General features: G+C 41.1%; 1 protein-coding gene across 2 annotated transcripts in view; it reads right to left on the minus strand.

The window, feature by feature from the left end:
• EPHA4 (EPH receptor A4) overlaps positions 1 to 27,521 on the minus strand; it is a 107,722-nt gene that overhangs the window by 19,574 nt on the left and 60,627 nt on the right. For both annotated transcript variants that reach the window (XM_074912686.1, XM_074912687.1), the window contains exons 6-9: positions 8,817 to 8,941; positions 7,469 to 7,628; positions 6,281 to 6,392; positions 975 to 1,033 (exon numbers count right to left, since the gene is read on the minus strand). In XM_074912686.1, the coding sequence (XP_074768787.1) occupies positions 975 to 1,033; positions 6,281 to 6,392; positions 7,469 to 7,628; positions 8,817 to 8,941 (456 nt within the window). The remainder of the gene's footprint in view (positions 1 to 974; positions 1,034 to 6,280; positions 6,393 to 7,468; positions 7,629 to 8,816; positions 8,942 to 27,521) is intronic.

Below are 27,521 nucleotides of genomic sequence, written 5' to 3' on the forward strand. Positions count from 1 at the left end.
ACAGGCTGGAGAGGTGGGACATGCAAACCTCATGGAGTTCAACAAGGGCAAGGGCAAGGTCCTGCACAGGGGTTGGGGCAATCCCCAGCACAAACACAGGCTGGGCAATGAGTGGATTGGAGCAGCCCTGTAGATAAGGACTTAGGGGTATTAGTGGATGCAAAACAGACTGTGAGCCAACAATATGAGCTTGCAGCCCAGAAAGCCAACCATGTCCTGGGCTGCATCAAGAGAAGGGAGACCAGCAGGTTGAGGGAGGGGATTCTCCCCCTCTTCTCCACTCTTGTGAGCCCCCCCCTGCAGTGCTGTGTCCAGCTCTGGGGGCAGCAGCATCAGAAGGACACGGACCTGCTTGAGTGGGTCCAGAGGAGGCCACGAAGATGATGAGGGGCTGGAGCAGCTCCCCTGTGAGGACAGGCTGGGAGAGTTGGGGGTGTTAAGCCTGGAGAAGAGAAGGATCTAGGAAGACTTTCTAGCAGCCTTCCAGTACTTAAAGGGCGCCACAGGGAAGATGGGGAAGGACTCTTCATCAGGGGTGTAGGGATAGGACAAGGGGTAACAGTTTGAAACTGAAAGACGGCAGATTTAGATTAGCTATAAGGAAGAAATTCTTCCCTGTGAGGGTGGTGAGGCCCTGGCACAGGTTGCCCAGAGCAGCTGTGGCTGCCCCCTCCCTGGCAGTGTTCAAGGCCAGGCTGGACGGGGCTTTGGGCAACCTGGGCTAGTGGAAGGTGTCCCTGCCCATGGCAGGGCATTGGAAGTACGAGATCTTTAATGTCCTTTCCAACCCAAACCATTCTATGATTCTATTTTCCTTGTTACTAAAGTACATAGTTTTGAAGAATGATATTTGCAAGAGGAAAACAGAAGCATATTCTTCTCAAGAGAAGTGTCATCCCTTATTTCCCAAGCATCAGAACATGGGACATGTTTTATGAACCAAATCAAAAAACCCAGGCACCACTGTCTTTTACCTTGGTTCAAGTGTTTCTCCTCATCTGCCTCTTGCTTAGCCTTACTGTACTTACTGCGCCTGTCAGAACAAAAAAAGAGCATTACAGTTCAAAATAAGTATCTTACTTTGAGACAAGCTCAGTCTCCTCAACCTGCTGAGACTTGAGCTGTTTGCACCTGCCACGACCTGTGCTTGGCAGCTTCCCTACAACCCATGACACAACATACACTTACCAGCAGGGTAGGAGACTCCTCTCCTCAAACTGCTCTAAATGTTATTGGCATCAACAAAGCATTAAGGGAAATACAGATCTCCATATTTGCATCTCGGCATTTAAAGAAAGAAAAGAAAGCTTGTGTTTCAGCTACTTTTCTTCAAACTTGTATTTGCAATTCTGTGCAAAAAGGGGCCAAATTGCTTTTTAGCCCTATCATATATGGATTTAAATGCCACAGCAGAGGTGTTTTGGTAGATTGACTGTCAAACTTAATTAGGCAAATGCCAATACCAGAACATTTAACTGCAAATTTAAAACTGAAAACAGTCTATTAACAGAGAAATCAGGATGTCAGCAAAAAAACCCCCTGACCATCAAAAATGCAGATCGCAAGGATTTTGTTTATTCTTTTAATCACTGTATAATTGAAGGGGGCAAAGAACTCCTGACGGCAGAGCTCCTCTACTAACCCTCCGAGTTGAAGACAATAATGTAGTATACTATATTAATCCTATAGATTACTATTTCTACACTTACACATGATACTGTATCCAGTTATGTATTTGATTAGCTCAGCTTTAAACTTCAGTGGATAAGTGGCATTAAGAAAAAATAATACATGAGTTTAGTCTGTTAGGGAAGATAGTGAGGAGTCAACTCAGCAAAACGAGTACTGGGATTTGAAGTTTCCCAGCATCTAATGGTAACTAGATGTAGAAATTTGATTTGGGCTTTTAACCAACATTCACTGAAAGTTCAGAATCAGGTGTAAGAACAGACATTGCCAAAGAGGACGGCTTATTGTTGCTTACTCTGCACATCGCCTGTCCCTATGGAAGCCCAAGTCTCCCAGTGTGTCAGACCCAGGTTAACTAAGAGTCCGGGCTGGAGTGAAGAGTGAAAGGCAGAAGGAGAAACCAAGCCTGGGGAAGAGAAGGCAAGATTGGCACTGTCTGCAATGTGCAACCTGCTGCCTGGAGTGAGGCAGGAGATAACCAGGCCTGCCAGGGACACTAGGGTGAGACTGGGTTAAAAGTCTGAAAATGAAAATGATGAATAGTTAAAGGAGGAAAATGGGAGCGGGTGAGAGAAAGACCTATCAGAAGGTGTGAGTTAAAAGGGGTCAAAAACTCACAGATAACAGGAAGAAAACAAGTGACTGAGAGATGCTTGCAGCAAATCTGCCTGAGTCTCACCATTTCCCTCCCGTCAGCAAAATCTTCATTCCCATTAGCAAAAAGTATCTCACTTCCCACTCTGTGACTGGCCTGCGGGGAATGGCAGCTTCCCATTGCTGTCAGCTGAAAGGCCATTTCCCAGCCATTGTCTTTGCAGTTTCTTAGTGCTGGGTGTTAAACACACTATGCCAATAATAAAAACTATAAATTAACCATGAAACAGAAGAAAAAAAAAATCCTGTTTGACATGTGAAGACTACCTGATCTTTGAACCAAGCCTCACAGCTCCCAACAACATCAACAGGACTTGTGTTCAGACATAAAAAGCAGGTACACATCCAACCATAAACAGTTGGGAGCTTCTTTTTTTCATGAAAGTCAATTAAACACAAATGGTTCCAAATCACAAGAAGAGCATTATTAAAAACCACACTGGATCCAAACATCAATTTAAAACATTTATTTGCCTGAGGAGTTACAGCACTGGTATAACAGAGCTGAGTTAAATAAAAGGACTGTGTTCTGCTCCCAGTTATTGAACTGAGTAAGAAGGAAGAGGCAGCACAAATCTCACCCAGTGCCATATGGGACCAAGTCAGCTAAGGGAATTGCAGAGATGGTTTCAGGTATTACACAATTTCTCTCAGAGGAAAGACAAAAAGGGGGAGAGGGGGAAAGATTCTGCATTTTAAGCAGGATCCCTTCAAATTCGTTTCATTAATGTTCAGGCACAGATGGGAAATATGAAACACAAACATGCTTTGCATGAAAGCATTTTAAGTATGAAAAAGTGCTCTTTATCCTATTTTTAAAAGTACAAGCACCCTCACAACAGATAAAAAAATAACCTTCCCCCACTAAAACCCAAAGACATGTGAAAAGCAAAGGGAAACAAAGGGATTACTGTTCAAGCAATATAATTGTAGCTTATTAAGTTTAAATAATACCTTCCAAACTAACTACCTACTTCCACTTGTCCCTGTGTCACCTGTTGACCTCTGTTGCTTGGCTGGGGGCTGGACACTCCTGCCTGCCATTGTCCCCAAGAACAAACCCCGGAGCCCTGCACCACGGGGCACGCTCACCTGAGTGGCAGAACAGAGCCTCTGTCACGGATTTGAACCCCATAATTACAGGGATTTGGGCAGTGGTGATTAAATAGCCAGCATTCAGGAAAAGAACACAGAAGCTCTCAGAAACTGTGGGGATCTGAGACACAGGCACTTCTACAGGTGGGGGCTGGCGATGAAGAGGAGGTAACAACAGAGGGTATTAGCACGCACTGAGGTGAAACAGCATGGGCCCGGCGCCACACCGCTGCACCCACCTCCTCCTCCCCAAACAAAAGAAGGGCTGCGGTGCTGCAGTGCTCGGGCACCAGGCTGGCGGAGCGCCTGATCCAACACCATCAGCAAAAGGTGGGTAAATGCGTATCAATCTATCAGCTGGAAGGATTTCTGGCCGAAACTTTCAGATGGCTAGAGGATTCTGTAGGGCCATCTTACTCCACCCAAGACCTTTTAGAAAGTGGCTCTTTTCTGTTTTACACTTTCCCAAATCTTTTACAACTCTATTTGAGATATTGTAATTTCATTCAGCATTCCTGCAGGGTAGGGTTTAGAAACACTCACGCTGCCTCTGCTCTATGGATATGTTCATCTTAACTTCAGTAAGTTTAAACTAACATTTAGGCAGATTAGTTCTCATGTTAACACAAATGCTGTGGTCGCAGGACAGAACCAAACAGCTCGAGCTGCCTGAAGGCAAAGTCCTTTGACAAATTCTGTTCTAAAGATGAATTTTGGGATTTGAGCAATGACTTGAAAAAATGTAATGCTAAATTAGCAGTAATAAACCAGGGTTCAAAAGTGGGCACCTACAGCATATGCCCAGTTCCCACATTTGGCTCATGGATGCAGAGAGGCCATGTCTGCAGGCCAAAGCACAGTTTTGATTGTACAAATAGGACTTTTAGGTTATGGCTAGATTACAAAGTCTCCTCATGGGGACTGTATGGACAGAAAAGCTTTTTCTCATCTGAAGTAATTTTGGAACAAAGTATAATTATTTTGCTATTAGCGTCTGCTGGTGTAGGAACATCATGAAATATCCCCAAAGCCCACACCTCTAAATGACATTGGTAAAGTGGTTAAAATCGTGAGAGTAATAGTGAATATTAAAGTAGATTCTGTTTATTGAGAACTACTTCCAGCTACTGGAGAGCTGTGTATTGAGGAAGGCTATTAATTAGCAAGGCACCATGCATTAGTATGCACAGAGCAGTTTCACTGTCCCAGTATTTCATTCATCATGCTATGTCTTTCCCCTTCCACAGCCTCTCTGAGACCTACCAGTGCAGAGGTATGGGACATCTCTGAACCCATGGCCACCAGGATGCTTTTATCTCCATCCCCACTAGTGCTTGGACCAGCCTTTTGTCCCTGCTGCACACCTGCTCTTTGTCTTGTCTCTGTCCAAGCTGACCACTTGTGGGCAGAGATAACTGAACAGGCAGCCTGAGTGGTGCGAAGACCTGGCTGAGTGCACACCCGCATCAGCGAGTCTGTCAGCTACCTGGCTCCAGGCAGCCTTTCCTCTGACAGCTTTATGGCCGATACTAAAGAGAATCAATATGAGGGCAAGGGGTTGACATTTCATTTTCTAAAAAGTGATCCATTGAGGGCCAATCACCAAGCAGTGTTTATCAGCCTTGGGAAGTGACATTTTTTTATAGGGGGAGGAGGGGAAGGAATCATCTCAAATCAGCTCGACAGGTTCAATTCTCCAAGGTGGCGACTCATAATTAGAAATCCAATGTATCCTGCTATCAATCCTGCCTTAAATAATAAAGTGATCAATAAAAGCAGAGAGGAGATTAAGTCATCAAGCTCAGTGATGCTATTTTCTGTTGCAATGACTTTTAATAAACCTGTCTCTCTGCATTACATTTTCATATGTTCTGCTCTTCTTTCTTCTTGCCAGCATGGAGGCTTTGAGTGGAACACCCACAGAAAGCTGTAACAATGCGTGTCTACTTTCCGGATATTACAATCACAGTGACTTAACTGCTCTTTAAGACAACTTGAAGTAAGAGAGCAAATCAAGAGGAATTTGTGCACATTTATGGCTGATGCCATTAAACTGATCAACAGAAGACTGACAAAACACGCACCCCTCAGATCCCAGGCTTCAGATGCAGTAATGATACGTCCCGTTTTATCTCAGAATTACACTGAAGCAAAATCATGCTGATCATTTCAAATAAGACTGAACACAAAGATGAAGACAGAAACACTCACACTGTGTTTCTGCTACACTGTCCTTCCTCCCATTCGCAGGATTGTTCCTGACGCCTGGGTTGAATTTAGGAGAATGAACAAGTACTTGGTAGAAGATTATGGTCCTGCTCTGATGAAATAACCATCGATCCAGTCTGCTCTATTACTGCATATGACACTGAATGACTGTGGCTTCTGTTTTACAGTCATATTCACTCACAGTAGAACGTCTAACCCAAAAGACTAATGCAGACTAAAAAAAAATCACAACCATGGCAGTCTGAGGGCTTAGTTCAGAACAGTGCAGTTGTTTATTCCCTGCCTATGAGGAGTCAGTCCAAGAAAATCTACTGTACCCATACCCATTAAAGTTAACTTCAAATTACACTAACCACAAATCTCTAGCTGGCTTGCTTCTCAATGCCAGTTATTGGAATCAGCTTTGCATTTGAAGGGCAAATAGCCCGGAACTATTGCCATTACATCACATGCTGCTTGGTACTAATGTTGAGAAGATCAAAGCTACATGGGAGAAGGCTTGTAATGCAAATGTACTGGTTATGATGCTAATCAAAGAATTTAGTTTTGTTTGGAGGAGACAAAAAGCTCCCTCATGAAAGAGAGAGAGGGAGAGAGAAGCTTAAGTTCTTACCTCCTGCTGATGACAAAGGCTGCAATGAGAATGACCACAAGAACAACACTGCCAGCCACTGAAACAAGAAGCACTGTGGGATTGGTACCATCGCCAATGATGGGGGAAGGAACTGGAAACAGAAAAGGGAGCATTAGTGTCAGACACCCTCAAAAAATCTACTTCTAGGTAGTACTCAATGAGGCTTTCTGGCTTGTGAAGGCAGTCTAGAGTAGCACTCAAATCTACTTTCAGGCCTTTATTATATAGTCATTTGACACAATTTTCCAGTAGGACCCTAATTAGCTGAAGACATGATGTTTGATAATGATTTGGGGAACTTCAGTTCACTGGGAACAAGGACACCCTCTCCTTCTCCCCTTCAGTGTTGCTCAGAGGGTATAATGGCTAAAATTTTCCTATCTAATTGTTTACCACTCTTCTGTCCTCCTCCTTTTTCTCTCAGTAGGGACAGATGATCACTCCCCAACTGACACAAAAAGAATAAGTTATTTTAAAATGTCTACCCTCTTCCTGCTAGATTGATTATTTTCAGCTGTTAACATCCTGAAGGATGTTGCCACTAACTGGCATGAACTTAAATTGATTTAAGCAGACCTGTATGTCCAAAATAGGATAGGCTTGGTCACATTGCCTTCCTGTCACCAAAAAGCAAACATTTTGGGGGCTAAATTTGCACGGTTCCTTGAGCAAAGTGAAAAGCTCCACTGACATATAATTCGAACATTCTGTCTTTATATGACTGACTAAGGAAAAGTGCAAATATCTGAGCTGATGCAGGACACCTATGTCAATAGCTTGCAAAAGGGAATAACGAGGTTCTATTCTCCTGCAAATCAGAGATTCCAAAAACATGTGCAAACATCTACATTTACAGTAAACAAAATAGGTACATATATCTCTCAATCATCAACGACTTCCTAGTGTTTATAGGGTGTATGTCTCCTTATGCCACACTGAAGTATTTTCGTTGCCAGAATTTATAATATAACATATCCAAAAGGATGTCTCAGGTCAGATTCACAGCATCACTAACAGTCATACAGCAATGGAAGAACATTTTCCCACAACACACACACACACCACAGTCCAAGCAACCAACAGGAAACTCCCAACACACAGTTACTTTTGCACTCCTTACTCAAGGGAAAAAAAAAAAAAAAAAAAAATCAGTGGGCATGTCATTACCTGTGTTAGTTGTGAACTCAAATGGTCCACTGAAGTCTCCATATCCTGCTGCTGTCCTGGCCCGCACGTGGAATACATATGAAGTCAGGGGGTTCAAGCCTTTGATGTCAGTATTCCTGGAGGCTGTCTTCACAATGCGATAGCTGCGCTCATTTTGGTCCTAACAACAAAAGAACACAGTAGAGATCAACTAAAAATGCTTCACTGCACTGTGAACCATGGAGCCCCATTTCCTTGCCAAAACTGTCATGGTGAAAGAAGATGAGTAACAATGATGGAATTCTCAAAATACATCCCAAGGGCTCCTGCTGTCAGCCTTGCTCAATACCCCTAGTACTGCATGCTGCATGGAGCTCTGAGCAAGCCAAAAAAGGTTGATGAGGTGGTAGGTATGATGCTAATATATCACTGATTATTTAAGAAATCACACAACAAAATCCTCTGGAAAATAGCCAAGCCTTCAAATAAGATCCTCTTGATGAACAAGCAACATTTTACTCACACATGCTGCCACTTTCTTTTTCTTCCTACCAACCAGAAGCCACATGAAAAAAAATTATAAAAATACTTTAAGAAAGAAAAGACTTAGAATATATCTTCCAGAAAGTCCAAGCTTAAAAACCCTTCTATTTTTGGCTGGAAAATCCATGAGAAAATGTAATAATCTAGCTTCCTGGCAAATCAGATGCCTTTTTCTGTATGTGTTAGGGAAGCAAATACGTGATTATCATTAAAAAAAAAATTAGAAGTATGCATGCATGTGTGAGAGAGCAAACTCAAGCAAGAGCAGGTAATTGTTCATTTTTGCAGAGAATCTTCAAAGAAAATAGCTCTTTTCATAGTTCCATACTTGAGAAGTTATTTGTAGGAATAACATCTCCCTCTAACTTGGAAAGTATGAAGAATGTAATTTTCTTTCCTTATTCTCTATTAAAAGCCATCCAGCCCACACTATCACCCTAAGCAGAAGCTATTGGCAAACAGATCTTATTATTATTACTGTGTTACATACTTCATTATTATACTTCTGTCTATGAAGTAAAGCTAATGTCTCACTTCTGCCCAACATTATTGATTCTCATTATAAATATGCTTGCTACAAAAGCTCAGTTCCTAGGTAGGAAAAAATAACAAAATAAACTCTTACCATACCTCTGAAACAGCCTATGAGTCTTATTCTTTCAAGCAACCATTCAAGTGCATTAAATCCTTAATTGGATTTTATTAAACTGAATCTATTTGGTTTCAAATGATGGAATCCTATCTGGAAATAAACTGTAACGGAATGAAGTAAAAAGCTCTCCCACACCCAAACAAAACTCCTTGCTCGTCCATTTTTGAACAGTACCTTTTCATAATATTTGACTTCGTACTCCAGGATGACTCCATTTGGCCTGTCAGGCTCCAGCCAAGCCAAGGCAACACTGTGCCTCGTTATCTCTTTAGCCTGGATCAAAGCAATTGGCGATGGAGCTGCCAGAAGAAAATTAAAATTATAAGCAATAATTTAGTTTTAATGAGGAACATATATTTTTAATCATAGCTCTCACAACATGAGCACTTCCAGAAATTGTTTTTCTTGTGCTGGGGAGGGGGGCAGGGAGGTTAGAAGCATTAAGTATTTTTCCTGTTTTCTCTAACAAAATTGCATTCAGTCCTCTGTAATAAAGCTTGTTCTTGGATGCTGGACAATATTAGATAGGTGGAGTTTGAAGTAACAATACAGTTGTTCAATCACTGCAATGTTCATGACACCCAGGTACAAACCTCCATAAGAGGCTAAGGTCCTAAAAGATTATTTTTGTCCTTTGTTAGGCACAGTGCATAGACTTGTACTCTTTTGGACCACCGTGATTCTCTTCTTCCATCTCCTAAAATTAACTGATGTTACTTCATTAGCTATTTGCTTTACAGAAACTATAAAATTCCTGAGGGACCAATCTGGTTTTCTCTAAAGCTGAGAAAATATTGCTACTGAATTAAGTGAGACCAGAATAAAGCTGAATACATATGAATTTGGACCCTCCCATGAAAACTAGGAAACTTGAATTTCGAGAGTGTGAGCCAATTTGTGCTTCCAAACTTTCCCTGCTTTCGCCCGAGTCTGTGAGCAGTCCCTGGAGAATGGGGAAGCTCGGTGCCCAGGGGCCAAATTCTTGCTTTGATACCTCCCTTCCCAGCCAGGAGATATTAGAGATTGGTCCATTGTGTACCAAACTGGCATCATCTGACCCTGTCCCATATGGCGCTATATCAATGTGATGAATAGAAAAAGTAGGATTACACTGCCAAGAGTAAGGACTGCACAATTTTTGGAAAAACTCTACCTAGCAACAAGCTAAACTCAAAGATCCTTTAAACTGTATCTGTGTGCAGTAATAAGGGCTGCAATGAAGAAGATAATGGAAAACATCACATTGTGCACCCTACACTTTCAATAGAGCTCCTGCTAATGCTGAAGTTCAGGTTTTTGACTGGCTGGAGGACAATGCATCCTCCCTTTGACTGTGATAGCAGCAGATTCATGGCTGCGCTGGGGGAACGGGTTTTCTGAAGATTTATGAACCCGGCTGCCCCTTTCTTGCTGTTGTGTTGCTGTGTGGTCACATCTCTAGCCAGCTGTTATCAAGCTCTTTTGATGCTGACAATAGCTAGAATAAATGGTGAAGTCTCCAGGGATAAAAAGGGACATTCATGAAATTTTTAATCTTATCTAACAAAGCTGTCCTGTATAACCAGAGATTAGAGGTCTTCCTAAATTGAATATATTTCTTCTTTTGTCCACTGAAGCTGTAGCCATGTTGCTCTTTTTTCCCCCCTCTCACTTTTTTTTGTTTCTTTTTCTACCCTCAACTTTGGGATGACGATCCATGAAAATGTTAGAGAGTAAACATGTATCCTTGAAAACTACCAAGAAAGACAAATAAATAAAAGCCACAATAAATGAAAGGAAAATTGAATGTTGAAAGCCTCAAACCTACTTGACCATATCAGACAGTTCTGATGGAAGTGAAAATAACCAGTAGACGCCACACAATCACAAAAGGGTGTCTCCTCTTGATGTGAAACCATCAGGGAACTGCTTCTCGATTTACTATTTGACAGTTTGGCATCTCTGTTAGAAATACCTCCAGAACCTTTCTTTCTTTTTCCTTGTCTGTCTCTCACATGCAAAGGCAAATACTGGATGACTGAGGAGACTATAAACACAACCAACAGGGAGGATCCAGGTGTGCTCCATCAAGTTATATCTGTGGCATGACTGAGAACCTGCTTAATAACCTCACAGTTCCTCAACAGAGAATCAGACTTTTTTTTTCTTCCCCTTGGCAGTAAGAATACTGCTCAGCTAATAAATCAGTAATCAGATTTGTTACCCTAAAACACACACGTGTGCAACATTTATTGATAAAGCAACCAGAGAAATTTGCTTAGTTAATTGGTGCTCATGCAGGACAGACAGGCAATTCTTTTTACTGAGAATGTCACTTTTGCTGGTCTGACCTCAAGAATTGTAGAAAAAAAGTTCACCTTCCTTTATCCTCTTTTTAACCTCCTTTTGGTTTCCCATTTCTTTTCTGCAGGCATTTATATTGGAATTTAAGTGAGTCCTTCAATATTGGGCTGGTAAGTGCTGTATGAAAAAGCATTTCTCCTCTGTTGTAAAATGGCTATTTGCATCTTCTTATGAAAGATGCTTATTAGATTTATATAGTTTAACAAGTGCTTTCTCTCAAGAGCGGACAGCTGATCTTGGGCACTACACCACACTGGAATAAACAACCTGCTCCTGACTTCCACAACACAGAGAGGACTTGTACATCAATTCCTCTGTTACTCCTGACAGATTACAATTGTAAGAATGGCCCTATTTTGTCCTTCCTGTCCTTTATATGTAAATTCATCCTACTTAACATTTAATCTCTTCTTTTGTCTTGTATTCTGCAGATGAGCATTTGTTTCTAAGGGTTTTTTTTGTTTTGACTGTGGATCCTGCCTATCCATATGCTATACAGAAATCTTGAGTGCTGAAGTCCAACTACAGGATGAAGCACCAGAATTGCAAGAGGCTGTCCAGGAGCTCTTTTGACATCTCTACAGCTCAGACCTATCACGGTCTATGCAATAGTACGGTGATCTGCAACTCTGTGGGCCTTGAGAAACTGAGCTCAGTAACCATAAGGAGTACCACAGTTATCCCACTGCATGGACAAAATCCTCCATGACCAAATCTCTCTTATTTCTGCAAATAGCCCTACAAATCAGCTTATTTGTGTCCTTGTTTTCCAGGATCCACCAGCTGACCTGAGTAGTTGAAAGACTGGGCTTCTGGAAGAACAACACATCTGGGTCTCCTTGGACATACATTACCAAAAGGGCATAAGAGTCTGGTCAGTAGAGTCCAGGACAAAGAGGACATCACCACTGCCAGCTCATCATGACATTCCAGGCAGCAGTCACAACCTTCTGGGTGAGCTTCTGCAAAATACTTACATTCTTTGTTCTTCTCCCTTTTGCCTTTAAATTGCCCTATTAGGGATTTCACAATTTCATGTGAAGATCAACATGTAACAGGCTGTAAAATGATGCTTTGATCATGAGCAGAATAAAAGACATAATCTTCTCTTATACCTGCATGGGCTAATTGTTCATTATATATACACATTCCTACACAAAACATACGGAGGACAGCTTGACCAAAAATAGTAATGTACACAATTAAGATTTTAGCAATAAGATCACATAATAGTTTTGGAAGAGAGAGGGAAATCACTTTTTCTTTCACTTTTTGAACGTTCCTCCTCCTACTCCCTGATATTTGGAAAAGAACACAAAGCAAAAACTTGTTTCTCAATCATCATTGCTTACAACAGCAAGTTTTTCTGCCACACATGCTCAGCCTGTACATACCAAGCACCAATGCTACCAGAACAGTCCATTTCACAGGAAAGAATGACGAGGTATTCTGGTATCTAAAAAGGGTTCCCCTCGAACAAAAGCACCAAGTGTAACTTTCCCTAGTTCAAAGCTCAGCAGTTCCTCTCCCTTAAAAACCCCACTCCCTACTGATGTGAATGTTGCAATTTGCTTTTATCTACTTCCTCAATAACCTGCCATTAAACACCTACTAGTAGTTTTATTACTGTGGTTCTGAGCTTGCGGCCTACAGAGAGAGAAAGAGCACAGATGTACTACAAAAACTTCACCCAAATGCCATAAAGCCGTATCCCAAGGCTAGTAAGTGCTGAATTGTAACGGTTTTGAGGCACTTTAAAGGATGGCAGAAGCACTGTCAGTGTTTCATTACTGGTTCAAATTAGGAGAGGAGGGGAGAGGAAAAAAACAGGAAATAAATAGATGCAATAAAGTCTCTGGCATGTAGACATCCATGAGTGAAAACAGTCCTTTATAAAACTGCAACACATGAGTACTCAGATATCAAAGATACACAATGCCCAGTGTTTTAGTGAAGATGCCTTCTTAACCACAGCAGGGTTTACTTTCCACTCCCCATGATTTGAATTTAAATGGATCATGTTTACTCAAGGGGTCTTTCACTGATTGAAAAATATACCCACAGTTTGTACATTATCTCAGCGAAATTCAAATAACATATTTAAATTTAATTACTTGAAGCTTAGGGGTTTTCATGCTTTTCTTTTTTCTCTCAATTGTACACAACAACACTTATTTGTTCTTATCAATGGCTATGCACTTTGTCAAGCATCAAAATTAAATGCTTGAAAGCACTAATGATGTTACTGTGATTAAGGGTTTTTACCTTCCAGGGTAGATACTAAAAGCCTACTCCATTATTAATTACTAAAAAAAAAAAAAAAAAAGAAAAAGAAATAGTATTTCTGAGAATCTAACACTGAAGAAAAGTCCTCTTAGAAATCAAAACAAGACAATAAAAGATCTTCTCTTAATTGGGACAAAACACATTTAAGAGAACCTAGAATATTTCACGTTTTCTCTTTGAATATTTGCCTTGTAATATTGTGGGTTTTTACATGGGATTTTGTAACCTATATTATCAAATAACCTCCCAGAATATACAACACAAAATCAAATACATTTTTAATCACTTCTAAAACTTACATTATTTGGGCCAGATTCTGGAAATTTTATTCATGTAAGAGCACAACTTACTCTACTAGCTGTCACACTGGCTTCAAATCAAGCAAAGGGAGAAGTATCCAGCCCTATTTAGTTACAAGTACCAGAATAAATTAAGAAGAAAGCAGTTCTGCTCTTTCCTAAAACGTTGGCGTTCAGTTCTGCTTCCCACTGGTCCCTTGGGCCTTTTACCCACTCCTCTCTCTTGTCCAGGCAGAAATGCTCCTCTTTCTGAGTAACACCATCCCTGTGCTCTGAGTACTCCTGGCAAATGGCTTTGCAAACAAAGGAGAACGCATTTTAGCATGACCAAATTTCCCAACATATGCATAGCATATGCATAAACCATGTATGTGCATAAGGATAAGCACATAAAAGGCTTTTGCACATGTGAACCTATGTGCACAAACAGATTAGATGTCTGTGCACGTCCAAATAACTGAGCTAGAGTTTGGCATTCCTGTTCTTCACTGCTAGCATGACAGCTATGCCTTTCTCCTAGGGACCAGCAAGAGTCTGCATGCTGGATGTGCACTTTAAAAACTAACCACATGCATATTTTTTTTCATTATTCCCTCTGTATAAGTGGAACAAACATTTGTATTAGTGATGATTGGGCCAGGTTAGGATTTGGACAAGGATCTAGAGGCCTGATTGCTCAACCAAGCCACTGGAAGCCTCCCAAGACATTCCCGAGTCCTCTGTCTTCCCACCGTCTGCCTCTCCCTCCCCCAGGAATGACGACTGGTGAGGAACACCTCCCAGCTTGGAAACTGAGACACGCCAAGATTCAGGCCAACATTTTCAAGCTTTAGCATTTAAAGCAAAGACTTTAAATCTACACCACTAGAGTAAAGTGCCCAAGGTTATCCACCCACACTTGAAAATCCTGGCCAACATAATGTGAAGCAGTGTGACAGCAGAGCTTGGCCTCTTTCTCTCAATCCCTTCAATCAGCCGTAATACTTCTGAACTAAACTTTCCCTTGTTACTAGAAATTACTCTGCTCAGGAAAACCACCAGCTTGGCCACAGGATACTCTTGTAGGACACCTTCATCCCAAAATGACAGGCACAGGTGATCTTCCCTTTCTTTCTAAGCTCCACAACCCAAGCATTGACAAAGAGCTCTGAGAAAAACAAGCAACAAGCTCTCAAACCTAGTGACCAGCTATGTTTGTAACAATGTGTTCAAAAAGGGGCTAGAAAATTAGATTTTTAAACACTGTTAACACAGCACTATTATGTTTTAAACATTTCCTCCATTTTAAACTTTTCATTTTTTGCCTCTCCCAAAAGAACCTGTGCTGCAAATCTTGCCAAACCACAAAAGCTGGCTCTGACTTGTATCAAGTCAAAAGCCTGACAGAAAACCCAGGCTGTTAGCAGCAACAAATAGTAGTAGTTGAGGATTATTAGAGTGCTGTGTTTTTACCACACTACACCAGCTTCAGTTCTTGGAGACATGCAGCAGCTACTGAGGATCCACAAAGAGCCTGTGTATTTTCTGGGTTGCACATCCAGCTCTGTGTCAGTTTTAGCACAGAGTGCTTCAGCATACCAGAACTGCTCTAATTTAGATCAAACGGGCTGACCACACTTCCCTGTGGTTTACATCAAGAACTGCAATGAGACAGGGGTGATGAAGAAGATTTTGCACACATGGGAGACAGTTCGTTCTGGCTATTAATTTCTGAGGACCAGCTCTTGACAGCAATACATTATTTTCAGGTACTGGCCCTCCTATTCTAAAAGCCAAATCAATGATGTCAGCTAATGCAATGCGGGTCTGGAGTAACTCCAGAGATCTGAATCTGCAACCTGCAATCCCAAAGATTGCCTTAAACCAAAAGACTATAGAATCTACATTGCATTTAGCAAGAGATCTGTATTACAACTCAAGCACAGGGTCTGTTTAGTCTGAGAATTGCTTGTTTTCTTTCTGCTAGCTTGCTAAGAAATCCTGTTGGCATGTTCTGACAAGGATAACTTCATAGTTGCCAACAGAAACATGGCAGAATACTGTGTATTTCCTGTATGTATGAATGCCAGTTTAAAACAAACAGGAAAACAAGTCTTTCAGTTAGAAAGCAATTTATGGAAAACTGTCTGAACATTACAACCACTTAAAAAAACCAGCACTGAAACATTTCTAAATGCTTAAACTAGAATGATTAGCACAAGAAGAGTGAGCATACTTAGCACTGTGAATTGCTCTAAGAAACTCTAGAGCTATAAGCAATTTGTTAAGACGGGGAATTAGTCAGCAGTTGTCTGACCTGAGCAGGTTTGGAGCCGCTGGTCACAAAGCAGGTCACGTTGCAGTTACTCTTCCCTGCAGTTGAGGTTAGAATCTGACCCAATATAAACAACAATAAATTCTGTAGCCTGAAGAAGCCAACACTGATGCTCCACTGCATTGTATCGGATTGAGAGAAGCAGAGAAAATGGACCACAAAGTTCGGACCAAGACTGCCGTAACTCTCAAGAGTTCTCCTTTAGGGCCTGGACCCGTCACGCTTAGAGGTAGGATCCCACGACCCAAATTTGGGTTGAACACTTCTGGGAAGCATGTGCTGTAATTATCCTTTTACTTCCCAGACGCCAGAGCAGAAACCACTGATGCTGGGACACAATGTATAGCACCCCAGGATACAGTGGCTCAGGGAGAGGCCCAGAATGACAAATGAGAGACCATAACCTCTAGTTATTGAAACAGATAATAATGTTGGAAACAGGGCATTCCTCAGCCGCTCAAAATAAGTTGTCCGGAGCAATCTGACCCACTTACCACCCCCTGCTCAGGGCAACTCTACCTCTCCTACACAAACTGCTGTTCCTCCTGGGAAGCCCAAGGTAGCCACCAGAGCTAACTCCTCCCCAGAAATAGCCTGTCCTTCAGCTTTGTATTGCTGCACAGGAGGAGGATCTGCTGAGCTGCCTTTTCAAAATTAACTCTTCCACTCCTCTTCTAGCCCCTTCCACAAGAAAAATCAAAGCTACCCTCAAAGATCCATCAGATTCTCCCAAATGAGACCCCTATCCCATTCTAAGCCCTTCCTCAAGTCAACTATCCAGCTACTCCTCCTCACGTTTTCCCACCTTCCTGACCACAGTCAGAGATGTTAAGACATGTCCACATACACTTCATGAGTCAACAGACAAGGGGGATAGAGCTATTCTTAAATTGTACAGGACTAACAAAATAACTTACTGTATCTGTGTCCTGCAAAGCAGTTCTTCTGTGCAGCTTTTGAACCACTTATAATAGCGTATCAACAATCCATAAACCAATACTGAAAATATTGACCCTGCTCTGTTAATAACCCAAAAGGGCAACCCTTTGACTCACATTGCAAAGGACAGCTCTCACCTGATGCATCATCTCTATATCTATGAACAGAAACCCTCATTTCTGCTCCTTGGTCCTTTCTTATACTTATCACCTGAGCATATGGTTGGTTATCTCAACAGTTCTGGCATAAAGCTTAACCCACTATGGGGCAAATGTGTGATTTGGTACCCAAGGCAACACATCTCCTAATGCTGTTCTCCTTGGTTCCCGCACAGTTACTTTTTATTTACTTGAAACATGGATGTCTAGATGATATATACGCATATGTGCTAAATAACTTCCATTGTCACTTACTTTCAGCATTAAGAATATTAGATTTTGGAAGAAAGGATGCTTAAAAGCCTTTCTGATATCCAGACAAATAAAAGCCTCTGCCCTATACGCCACTTAGATGTTTTGGAAATACTGAAGAATCTTCTAAACAAAATAAATACATAAATGTATGACTCATGTTGCTAAAGCAGCATTCACTATTTTAATAAATAGATTTGGCCACATTGTCTCATCCTGGCTTCTGAAGTGCTACAGTAATAGCAGAGAGTTAGACTTTGCCATTTGGGTTTCTCAGATCAATCACCAAAAGTCAGAAACGGCAAGAATCTTGGAGGAAGAAAAGATAATAAAATTATACACATTTTACTTCAACTGTGATACACAGCTCCAAAAGCAACTGCAGGCTGGGTCTCAAACATGCCCTCCTGAGCCTGTGGTACACAGAAGAATCAAAACCCAGGACTCACCTGATAGTAAAAATCACAATTCCTGTCTTAACACTTCCAAGTAATAAATTATTTCCAAGTCACCAGAGTTAAGAAACTTCACCTTTATTTACTTTAAGCTCAATCACACAGAAGAAGCTGGTGCAGAAGGCTTGCATTTATGTCATTATATTTCATTTGAACAACCTATAAATTTTAATTATAGTTGATATCCAGAGCATTCAGATGGAACACCAGTAAAGAACCTTCTATACAAAGGTTAGATGGATTCAATATGATACGATCTCTGCCTGTGGGGTGTTGAGAAACTCTTGAGATTGAATCAAGGTTTAGGTTTTCTGGGCTCACGTTAGTAGCACTGTGTGAAGGACACTGGTCTGACAGCACGTGGAGATCCTCAGTTCTTCCAGAATGCTGCAAGACACCCTGCCATACAACCCATCAAAGTTCCTTTTCTTCAGGGACAAAAGATACTCTGTGCTTTTGGAAAAGTACCATAGAGAATCAGACCACAGCACACCTAACTCTCACGCTCAGAACTCTTCTACCAGGTCCTTTCAGTGGAAGTGAATTAAGCCCCCTTTCCTTCATCTGCAATGGGCAGATTTCTTCAGGAAATTAAAAAATCATTAATAGACCCAATGAGAGAGAAAACTATATTCTGCACACAGTATTGCTGCAAAAAGCAAAGCTACTTGAAGTTTGCTGTTCAGAAAAAAAAAAAAAGTAATGAGGGACAAACTGGGGAAGAGTCTTAAGCTGACTGAAACACATAAAATTTAAAATTAAAACCTTAGTTCATGATGTCAGTAACCTATTACATCATAGGTGGCACATAATTAAACTTATAAAAGGGTTTCATTATTTTGGTTTTATGCCGGATACTGAAAACTAGTGCATTATTCATTTAAAAATTGTGTCAATTAGAAAAACCCCAAATGGAATAAGCAATTAAATATTAAAGGTGGCTGCCTCAGTGGAAAACAGTCAGAAAGATAATTGGTAAAGTTTCCTGTGCAATGCAAGTACCATTACAAAGTCTGAACAATTTCTTAAATAAATAAATAAATAGGCTCGTGAGGTTATAAAGATTTGAAATTGTACAAAGAAATCGGCCATGTTTATTTCCTGGAGAAATACTGAGCTACAGTCTAGGCAAATAAAAGCCCATGAAAACAATAATCCCAAATTAGATCAGCAATCACATATATGGGTCTGTATTCCGAGTCTGGACCTTCATTTTCAGTCCCAGATTCGTAGCAGACTGGAGGACACTGAGAGCGCTCCCCAACTTCTGATGAGAAGATCTCTGCAGCAGGTCTCCCCTCCACTCTGAGGCCAGGGCCCCAAAGGGTACCTACAGGGTGGAACTGAGAAGGGCACAGGATGGGGACTGCAAGGGAAAATATAATCTTCATTCAAAATCTGCAGTTTAAAAACCATTTCTTCTTGCAACAGCATGCAAAGCACTTTTCACTGTTACGTTTCTCCTCCCTGTAAGTTTTGTTTGGTTTTTCATTCAGTTTTGTCATCAGCGGGTCCAAAAATGTGATTATCTCCTCATTTGATCCCGATGAAGCTGGTAGTTTCCATTTAAGAATCAGTCAGACTGAAAATAAGCTAGGAAACTCCTGTGTTACAGAGCCCCTCTAACCTGGGATGTTTGCAGCTTGTTGGTGTAACAAATATAAATAAAAAAATTCTCTGGTTAAAGAAAAATGCCACATCTGCAAGAAGTGCTAAAGGAGTATCCCTTTGAGCCCAGTCCACTCTCTTCGATCAGTTCTTCCCAATACTTGCATAATTGCAGTTTTAACCTTCCGCACAGGCGGCAGTGAAAGCAAACGGCTGAAATGCTCTTGGGAAAGGTACCGCGGGATCTGCACATCATATCTAAAGTACGATGGAGACTCCAGAAATCTCTGCAGGCCCTACAGGACCCTGCTTGGCCACCCTGTCCCAGAGTGCCCAGGGAGCCTGAAAAAGACGGGACTTAACACTCGGGCACTTACATATTCCAGTCACTTTCTATCTTATTTATGTGCATGCATGATATCCTGATAAACTAGAAGGGAGGCTGCAGCCATTCCATCTGCATTCCCTTTTATGCTAAGAAAGATAAATTGAGGCTGATTCAGAGGACAGATTTAAAGAACGCAGTATGTTATCAAGACAAGCACAATCTTCCCAGGGAGCCATTGTAGTGGGTTGTCTTGAGATCATGCCTTTATTTGTTTGCTAAAATAAATAGACACCACACAAAACTCAATTCATATATGAGACATCTCTTCCAGCCCACCATACCTTCCTATTTTGCTCAGTCAAAACTGTCTTATTCTATTATTTATGAATGGGACTATTTAATGGCACATAGAAAATGAAAAATAATAAAAAGATAATTAAAAACTTCAGTGCTTTCCTTTTAGTCTTCAGTAATCTATGGAACTGAAAGACATTTATATCTGAAGCACATTACAGTTTAACGGTTTTTCTGTCTGTAATAATCCATGGATACTTTCAATGGATTTTAATACATACAAAACCAAAGAGATTTTATGGAACAGTAGAAGTATTTAATAAAAAAATCAGAATCAGTCGATTGTCTTTTTAAGACTAGGTGATAGAATTCAATAGCAGAGATAAAAATACTAATTCTGCAGGAACAGTTCAGAAGTCTGCGACAGAAGTTATCATTTCCTTTTAAATTAACCGTAGGACTTTTCCATAAGGTATGTTTTGAAATAGAAATGACCAGAGGAATAAAATATAAATGCTTGAGCTTCCTACACCTCTCTAGACTGTATTTTAAAAAAAATAAATCCAAACCCAGGATCAACTTTTGTTATTATCAGTTTACAAATCACAACTGTCAGAGACCTCGAATCCATTCTCGGAGTGCACTACTAAGAGTTCTGGGACTCTGGTTCTTGAATTTAGTAATGAAGGCAGATTACCTTAATCTAAGAAGACGCCATGAAATCCTTCAAGCAGATGCAGATAGAGGCTACGCATTTGCCTGCTTTGTTTGGGAGGGGAAGCCCACTGGAGCCCTGCCATAATAATAAAGCTCTCCCTGCACACCAGTTCACACGTGGGGCTAAATCTGAAGTGACATTTCTCAATGAAAGGAGCAGTATTCACTCGTGTGCTTAGCATTTTGATGTCCGCCAAAATCTGGCAAACATGATTATAAAGATCCAACAGGCATGCCACAGCTCTATTTAGTCCTCATGGTTTAATGCAATGCTATGCAAAAAATAAATTAAAAATAACAGGCTGCCTTGGGATGGCATTCTGGGACTATGATTTCATGCATATGGATGGACTTGACACATGTTTTGCAACTCCTTTTAGGAGGACAGACTATCTGAACCAAAAGAGCCTGCTTTACCCACCCTTATGGGGTCAGTTCAGCATCCTGCCCTCCAAACTATGAGCTAGTGCAGAAACTTTGGGCTTCAACGACTAGCAATGTTTATTTGTGCTACTCTGCATGGCATTTTAATTAGTAACTGTGCGGATTTAAAATCTTTGAATGGACACACAGGGGCAGTTGTGCAGCCTAGCTTTTGTGTTTCCACTCTCTCAAAAAAATCCTGTTTGAGGACATCAGCAGGGGGTTAATGGAAGCTTTGATAAAATTCTCCCAAGCCTTTTATTGTTGCTCAACTACAGACCGGACTCTGCTGTCTCTCTGGCTGCTGTCCAATTAATGTAGTCAGCTGCAAAAACAACTACAAAATTTAGAAGCCCATCTAAACATTTGGTAGCTGCAAACATTCTTGGGCAAAATCTTCCACATGAAAATGTTTACTTGTCAATTGTTTAAGGGAAGGACTCAGACTGGATGGCAAGCTTCACAAATGTGAAATGTCAGTGCAGTGCCAGCAAAAGGCAACGTGCAGTTAAATAGTCCAGAGCAAATAAAAGCTGTAGGACCATATCTTCATCTCTTTCAGTTTGGTAACTATTCGTCTGTACCAACATCACCGAGACCAGAATTTGATCCGATTTGATGCCTCCTAAAAGTAAATTTATATAATTTAAATATGGTCAATCCTACCCAGTCCTGAAATTAAACGCCTTTTTCCCCAGGAGGATATGTAACTAACCTCCATTTTCCATAGCAAACCATGAGATGTTTTTAAAAAGGTGACCAAACTTTTATTTAAATGCTGCAATTACTTCTTGGCTCTATCTGACATGCATCTTGTCTAAGCTGTTCATTGAACCCTGAAGCTAGTTATTTACCAAGGATCTTTAGAAAGCATTTTTTTTTTCCTTCCGACCAAGACTTGTATCCCCCACCTTGAATACAAATTCATGGAAATGGGTGGTGCAGACAGCTTTGCCAGAAAGCAGGCAGTTGTTATTTTAATTATTATTTCTTTGTGGAGAGCTGTAGTTACCTTAAAATAATAATTTAATCCCTCCCAACAATAGTTTTCCCGGTTTTGTTTTTAAGACGGGAGCACGTATACTTGTAACTATGCATTTATTACAGACCATCAGTTAAAGCCTGTTGCAAGAACACAGAGTTGTTAATAAGAAACTCCCACTTGCAGCTGCCAGCTTGGAGAAGCTCCCTTCTCAGACACATTCTCTTACACACGTAATTAAATGTGCAGGAGAAGAAATCTGAAGTGGTCAACACATGACCTCTCTAAGGCTCTAAGAAATCTCATGCTCAGCACTGAAATTTGCCCATTCAAAGTATTCCTAACTGTTTGCTTCCATGCAATTCCCAAATTTCTTGCACTGGGACCACTTATCTTCTTTCTGGATCTCCCACTGCCTTTATATTTGAAAGGTCTGTGGTTTCCCAAAATACATTATTTGGTTTGTTTCAGAAATCCTCGTGGTAACTTCCTTCCATGTACGTCTTCAGACAGCAAAAGCCAAAACACAACTCCCTCAGAGAAACAAAGCGAGGGAAGAACCAGGCAGGTCACCAATTACAGCAGGTGAAACCCTACAACAGCTGACAACTTGTCTCATCCCTTCTGCTTGAAAATGTGTGTATGGGGGGGTACTGCTATAATAGATAAATGTGAAGACTTAGAAACCACACTGGTTTAGATTCAAAATGAGAAAGTTGCACACAATTAGCCTGGAATTCTGCAAGTTGCTGCAACAAATCACTCAGAGTGTCACACTCACGAATCACCCCTTTTTCAAGTCCCTGCTTAGTAGTTGTGAATCTCTTCATTGAATTCACACTTGACACAGCTCCATTTGAGTAACAAGGAGACTGCTGATCCATCATCCTTAGTGCAAACACTTTTAAAGCAAAATAAAAACATCCCTTTGCAACTCCCCTTTTCCATTACCCTAACATTTTACAAAAAAAAGAATGCAGCAGCTAGAAGTATCTATCATACACACATCCCATACTCTGGACATCTGGCATGTATCCAGATGTTTGCCAAGAGATTATTTTAAATCAGGCTTGTGGGGAACTGCGTGGCCAGAGTGCTGTGACCGTTTATACACACCCAGCTACATGCACGAGTTTCCTCCTGAGTCTGTGTGCCTGTAAAAAGACTCCTGGAACAGGCTATTTGTATCCTTTGGCTGAAGGGAACAAGTAACTGGAAAGGGTGGGACCATGCTAGTAGCAAGTACTTTGAAAAAAATAAAAATAAAAAATTGAACTGACTCCTGGATGTCTGGGAAGGCTACAGCCAGGTACTGCTGTGTCCAGCATCTGGAGTGCCACTCGCTCCTCCGTTTAGGCAAAGACACAAACTCGCCCACCTTCACAGCTTCCACGCTGGCCTGTCCAACTTGCTGCACACCAAAATGCTTTCCAACTGGTCCAAAACACTCACCCAGTAAGAGCTTGTCCCAGCATCTTAATCCTGCCCTCCACAACATCCTGAACCTCACCAGCACTACCCTGTCCTTGCATCACCCAAGGAAGCCAGGCGGGGAGCTGGACTGGAAAACCCACCAGCCGTGAAAGGGGAGCTAACCTACATGAGCCTCCCGGTATCCCCAACAGGCACTAGGGAAGCGTGATGTCAGAATCAGACCTGCAGAAGTAGGGAGGTGACAGTACTCTGCACTGGTGAGGCCACACCTGGAGTATTGTGTCCAGTTCTGGGCACCTCAGTATGAGAGAGATAGAGGTGCTGCAGTGAGTGCAGAGGGGGGCAACGAAGCTTGTGAAGGGCCTGGAGAACAAATCCTATGAGGAACGATTGAAGGAGCTGGGACTGTTTAGCTTGAGGAGGAGAAGGCTAAGGGGAGACCTCGTCACTCTATAACTACCTGAAAGGACATTGTAGGGAGGTTGGTGCTGGTCTCTTCTCACAGGTGATTAGTGACAGAACAAGGGGGAATGGCTTTAAACTGCAACAGGGGAGATTTAGACTGGACATTAGGAAAAGAATTTTCACAGAAAGAGTGAAATAGGCTGCCCAGGGAGGTGGTGGAGTCACCATCCCTGGATGTGTTTAAGGGTCGTTTAGATGAGATGCTGGGGAATATGGTGTAGGGGAGAACTTTGTAGAGTAGGGCTGATGGTTGGACTCGATGATCCCAAGGGTCTTTTCCAACCTGAATGATTCTGTGATTCTAACAGAAAATTACTTACTTTGCCAGCTTATGTTATTTTAGAGGGACTGTGAAACTGTGACACAACTGTATGATGAATCCTGTCTCCAAGTTCACAGAGCTCCTTCTCTGGCTATTTGGAAACGACATCTTCCTTGGGGTTATACAGTCCTTCAAAATTATTGTTTCAATACAACAATAAACAGCTCACCACCAGGATTGCATTAAAAAAAGAGGAAAATTTTTGAAAGAGCTGAGCACAATACTATAGCAGTCTGAATAACTACAGACCTTGCTATTTTTGAAAGCAAAATTAACTTCTTTTACCACTTCCCTATTGATAAGATTCTCAATATGCACATAAATACCACCACATAAAATAAAAAAATGTTATGTTCACTCTCAATAAACAGAAATTATTTATTGTTACTTATACTGAAACCAGGACTATACTCAAAGAACAGGATGGAGTTTAGAGAATCAGATGGATGGATGAATCGTTAAAGCATCCGTTAATTTTATTTTCCAGTAGTAGTTTAAGGGTGTTCATGCAGTCACTTAAAGAAAGCTCTGCGACTGAAATCTAGTTAACAATGTCTTTTGATGTTTCACTACAGAGCAGTTCTTCATAGATAAGTTATAAATATCCAGGAAAGTAGTACATTAAAAAGAAAATACTGAAAACCTTAGGTTTCCTGGCCTTGGCATGTGTTGCTTTTGATCTGCCTGAGCAACTATTACTGTGTCGGTATAAGGAGTGCACACTGACCAAGGGCAATGCACATCCATGCATTTTTACTGACTGCAAATTTAACTCTGCACAAGCTAAACCACACTGGCAGAATGTAAGACCTTATATGCATTTTCTGTGCTGTTCTGTACAACACGTGAGGAATGCTAATCAGCATTTGAAAGGAAACATGGGCTTTCAAAGAAAACCCACCGAAATACAAAATGGGAATATATATTCCCCTACCTAAAAGTCCAGTAGAACTTGTGAGTCATCTGGAAGCAAATAACTCCCACTTCTTTCCCCCTTGTCATTTCTAACTTAAAACACAATAATCCTCAAAGGATCAGGATCTTTCTTTCACATTCTGTTCTCCTTTTAGTAATGGAATTAAGAATATAAACAACAAACAAACCTGAAGGCTAAAGAAAACTGAGTAACAGTCAACATTTTCCTTCCCTGCACTGAATTGTCGGTATTTCAGGTTTATTACATTTTGGTCACCACAAACTGCAGCCTGTCCCAGAAGAATACTCGATTCACGTGGGTCTTCTCAGCGATGCTCCAGTGCTGATGGCACCGTGACCCATTTTAGTTCCTGCATGGAAATGGATACCAAACAACCGCAGGGCTCTGAGTGACGGTGAGGGACTGGGGGAGCATACAAAAGAGGGGGGGAAGGACTGCAGCACCACCAGCCACACTGCTCTGCCTCCGAGATGAAGCAGCTTTGAGACAGGCAAACAGACAGCTAGACAGGCAAGGTATGGGGGATTGCAAAGACAAAGGAGCTGGGGAGAGGACCGAGAACAGAAAGAAGAAAAAATGGGACAGAGAGCCTGAGATATCCATAGGAAAGATGAGTTCTTGATCCTGAGCACAGGCAGCTTGAAAACATCCAGTCTGATGCAATAGGAGAAAGAGTAAGTTTATTTATTTATACTGTATTTTCATCCTAATTGGCACATCCTGCCTCCATCTAGCTGTGCTGGTCCACTTAAGGAAACACTGAGCCCAAGGTAACCTAACAAGGTAACAAATCACCAGGCAGTCTGTTTATTCAGAAATACCAACCAGTTTAACTCCAACAAGCAAAGGAGCAAGAAGGACACGCATCCCTCATAAAACGCAAACAAAAAGAAGGGAGCAAAGCAAGCAGCATAATGAGTCTGGATTTTAAATCTCATTTAGAGATCGTGTAGACTCCCCCCCCCCCCCCCCCCCCCACTCCCCAGCTGTAGTACGCCTTTAGCATCCGTGTAAAACCTTGTCCTTGCAGTGCTGCCCCCTCGGACATTCACACAGACGAACTTAGCAGTGAACCTGCCTGTCAGGTTGGAGACCTAAACAGCTCGGCTGTTATCTTTAATAAAAATATAAATTGTTCCATGAATCTTCAAAAAAACCCAAAAGCTTCCCGCTTGCTGTGAACAAGGTCTTTACCGAGAGATTTAATTTTGAACAGCTTCACAGCATTAGCCTTAGCAGGAAAAAAATAGAGCCCAGAGATTTTTGAGCTATTCAGCCAACTGCCTGGTAGAGTTTCTCATTGAAATTAGCTTCTCCTAGCAGCATCGCATGAGAATTGCTGGTTTGCATCTCTTCCACCTGAAATTTCACATTTTAAAAAGATGGACAAAGTGCTGATTTCATCTGGTTGAAAACAGAAAGCCACAAAAGTCACCACTGCTGGTAGAGAGACCCTTAATATCAGCGTTTCCCAGTATTTATTGTGCTAAGGGAGGTGGCTCCAAGTTTCAACAGCTCAGCGTTCCATCCTTTGCTTTTTAAATTTTTTTTTTAATATTATATGGGAAAAGAGTGGTAGTTCCTATCTCAAAAAAAAAAAAAAATACTAAACATGTAGAATAGCGAGCTGAATTCACCATTCAAAATTCTTAAAATGTCACAACACCGAAGTATTTCACACTAGGAGATATAAATTTTTGTTTGGTTCAAAGCCTGAAATTTAGCTTCTCTATTTAAAAAAAAAAAAAAAAAAAAGAAGCTATAAAACCCAGGACCTTTTCAAAGGAAGCAGGAAAAATACTTTGTCAAATGCTTTTTGATCCTACTTTGAACGGCAAAAGCTTATTTTCATTTAAACATTTTTCTACAGTATTGGAAACTGAAAAGATTTTCTAAACAAAGGGGGAAAGTAAACTGCCTCATTTCATTATCTCCAGGAGTAAAATGGCAAAAGCAAGCAAAAAACCACCTGTGCCTTTCAACTTCACCTTTTATGTCATTGCAACACATTTCTTCAATTTTGTGCTGAATATACCAGTAACTGATTTCTTATTGCTTTCTGCCTGTCTCCAAACGCATACCTTGCATAGGGCAAGCAAACACACAAATATTCAGATTTCTGATTCTGACATCAAAAACTGTGTTCTAAAATTTCGGTATATTTTCTTCAGATTATACGGCTGCATATTTGGAAGGTCAGTTTGAGGCTGCTGTTAAGAGGAAGGATTTTCTGGTCCCTTGAATACTTATCACCCCTACTGAATTGAACTCAAAGATGTACCTCTTGCAAACAGTTCCAGCAAATTCCCCACAATATGACCCA

This window comes from Athene noctua, chromosome 8 (genome assembly GCF_965140245.1).
Source record: "Athene noctua chromosome 8, bAthNoc1.hap1.1, whole genome shotgun sequence".
Classification (NCBI taxonomy): Eukaryota; Metazoa; Chordata; class Aves; order Strigiformes; family Strigidae; genus Athene; species Athene noctua.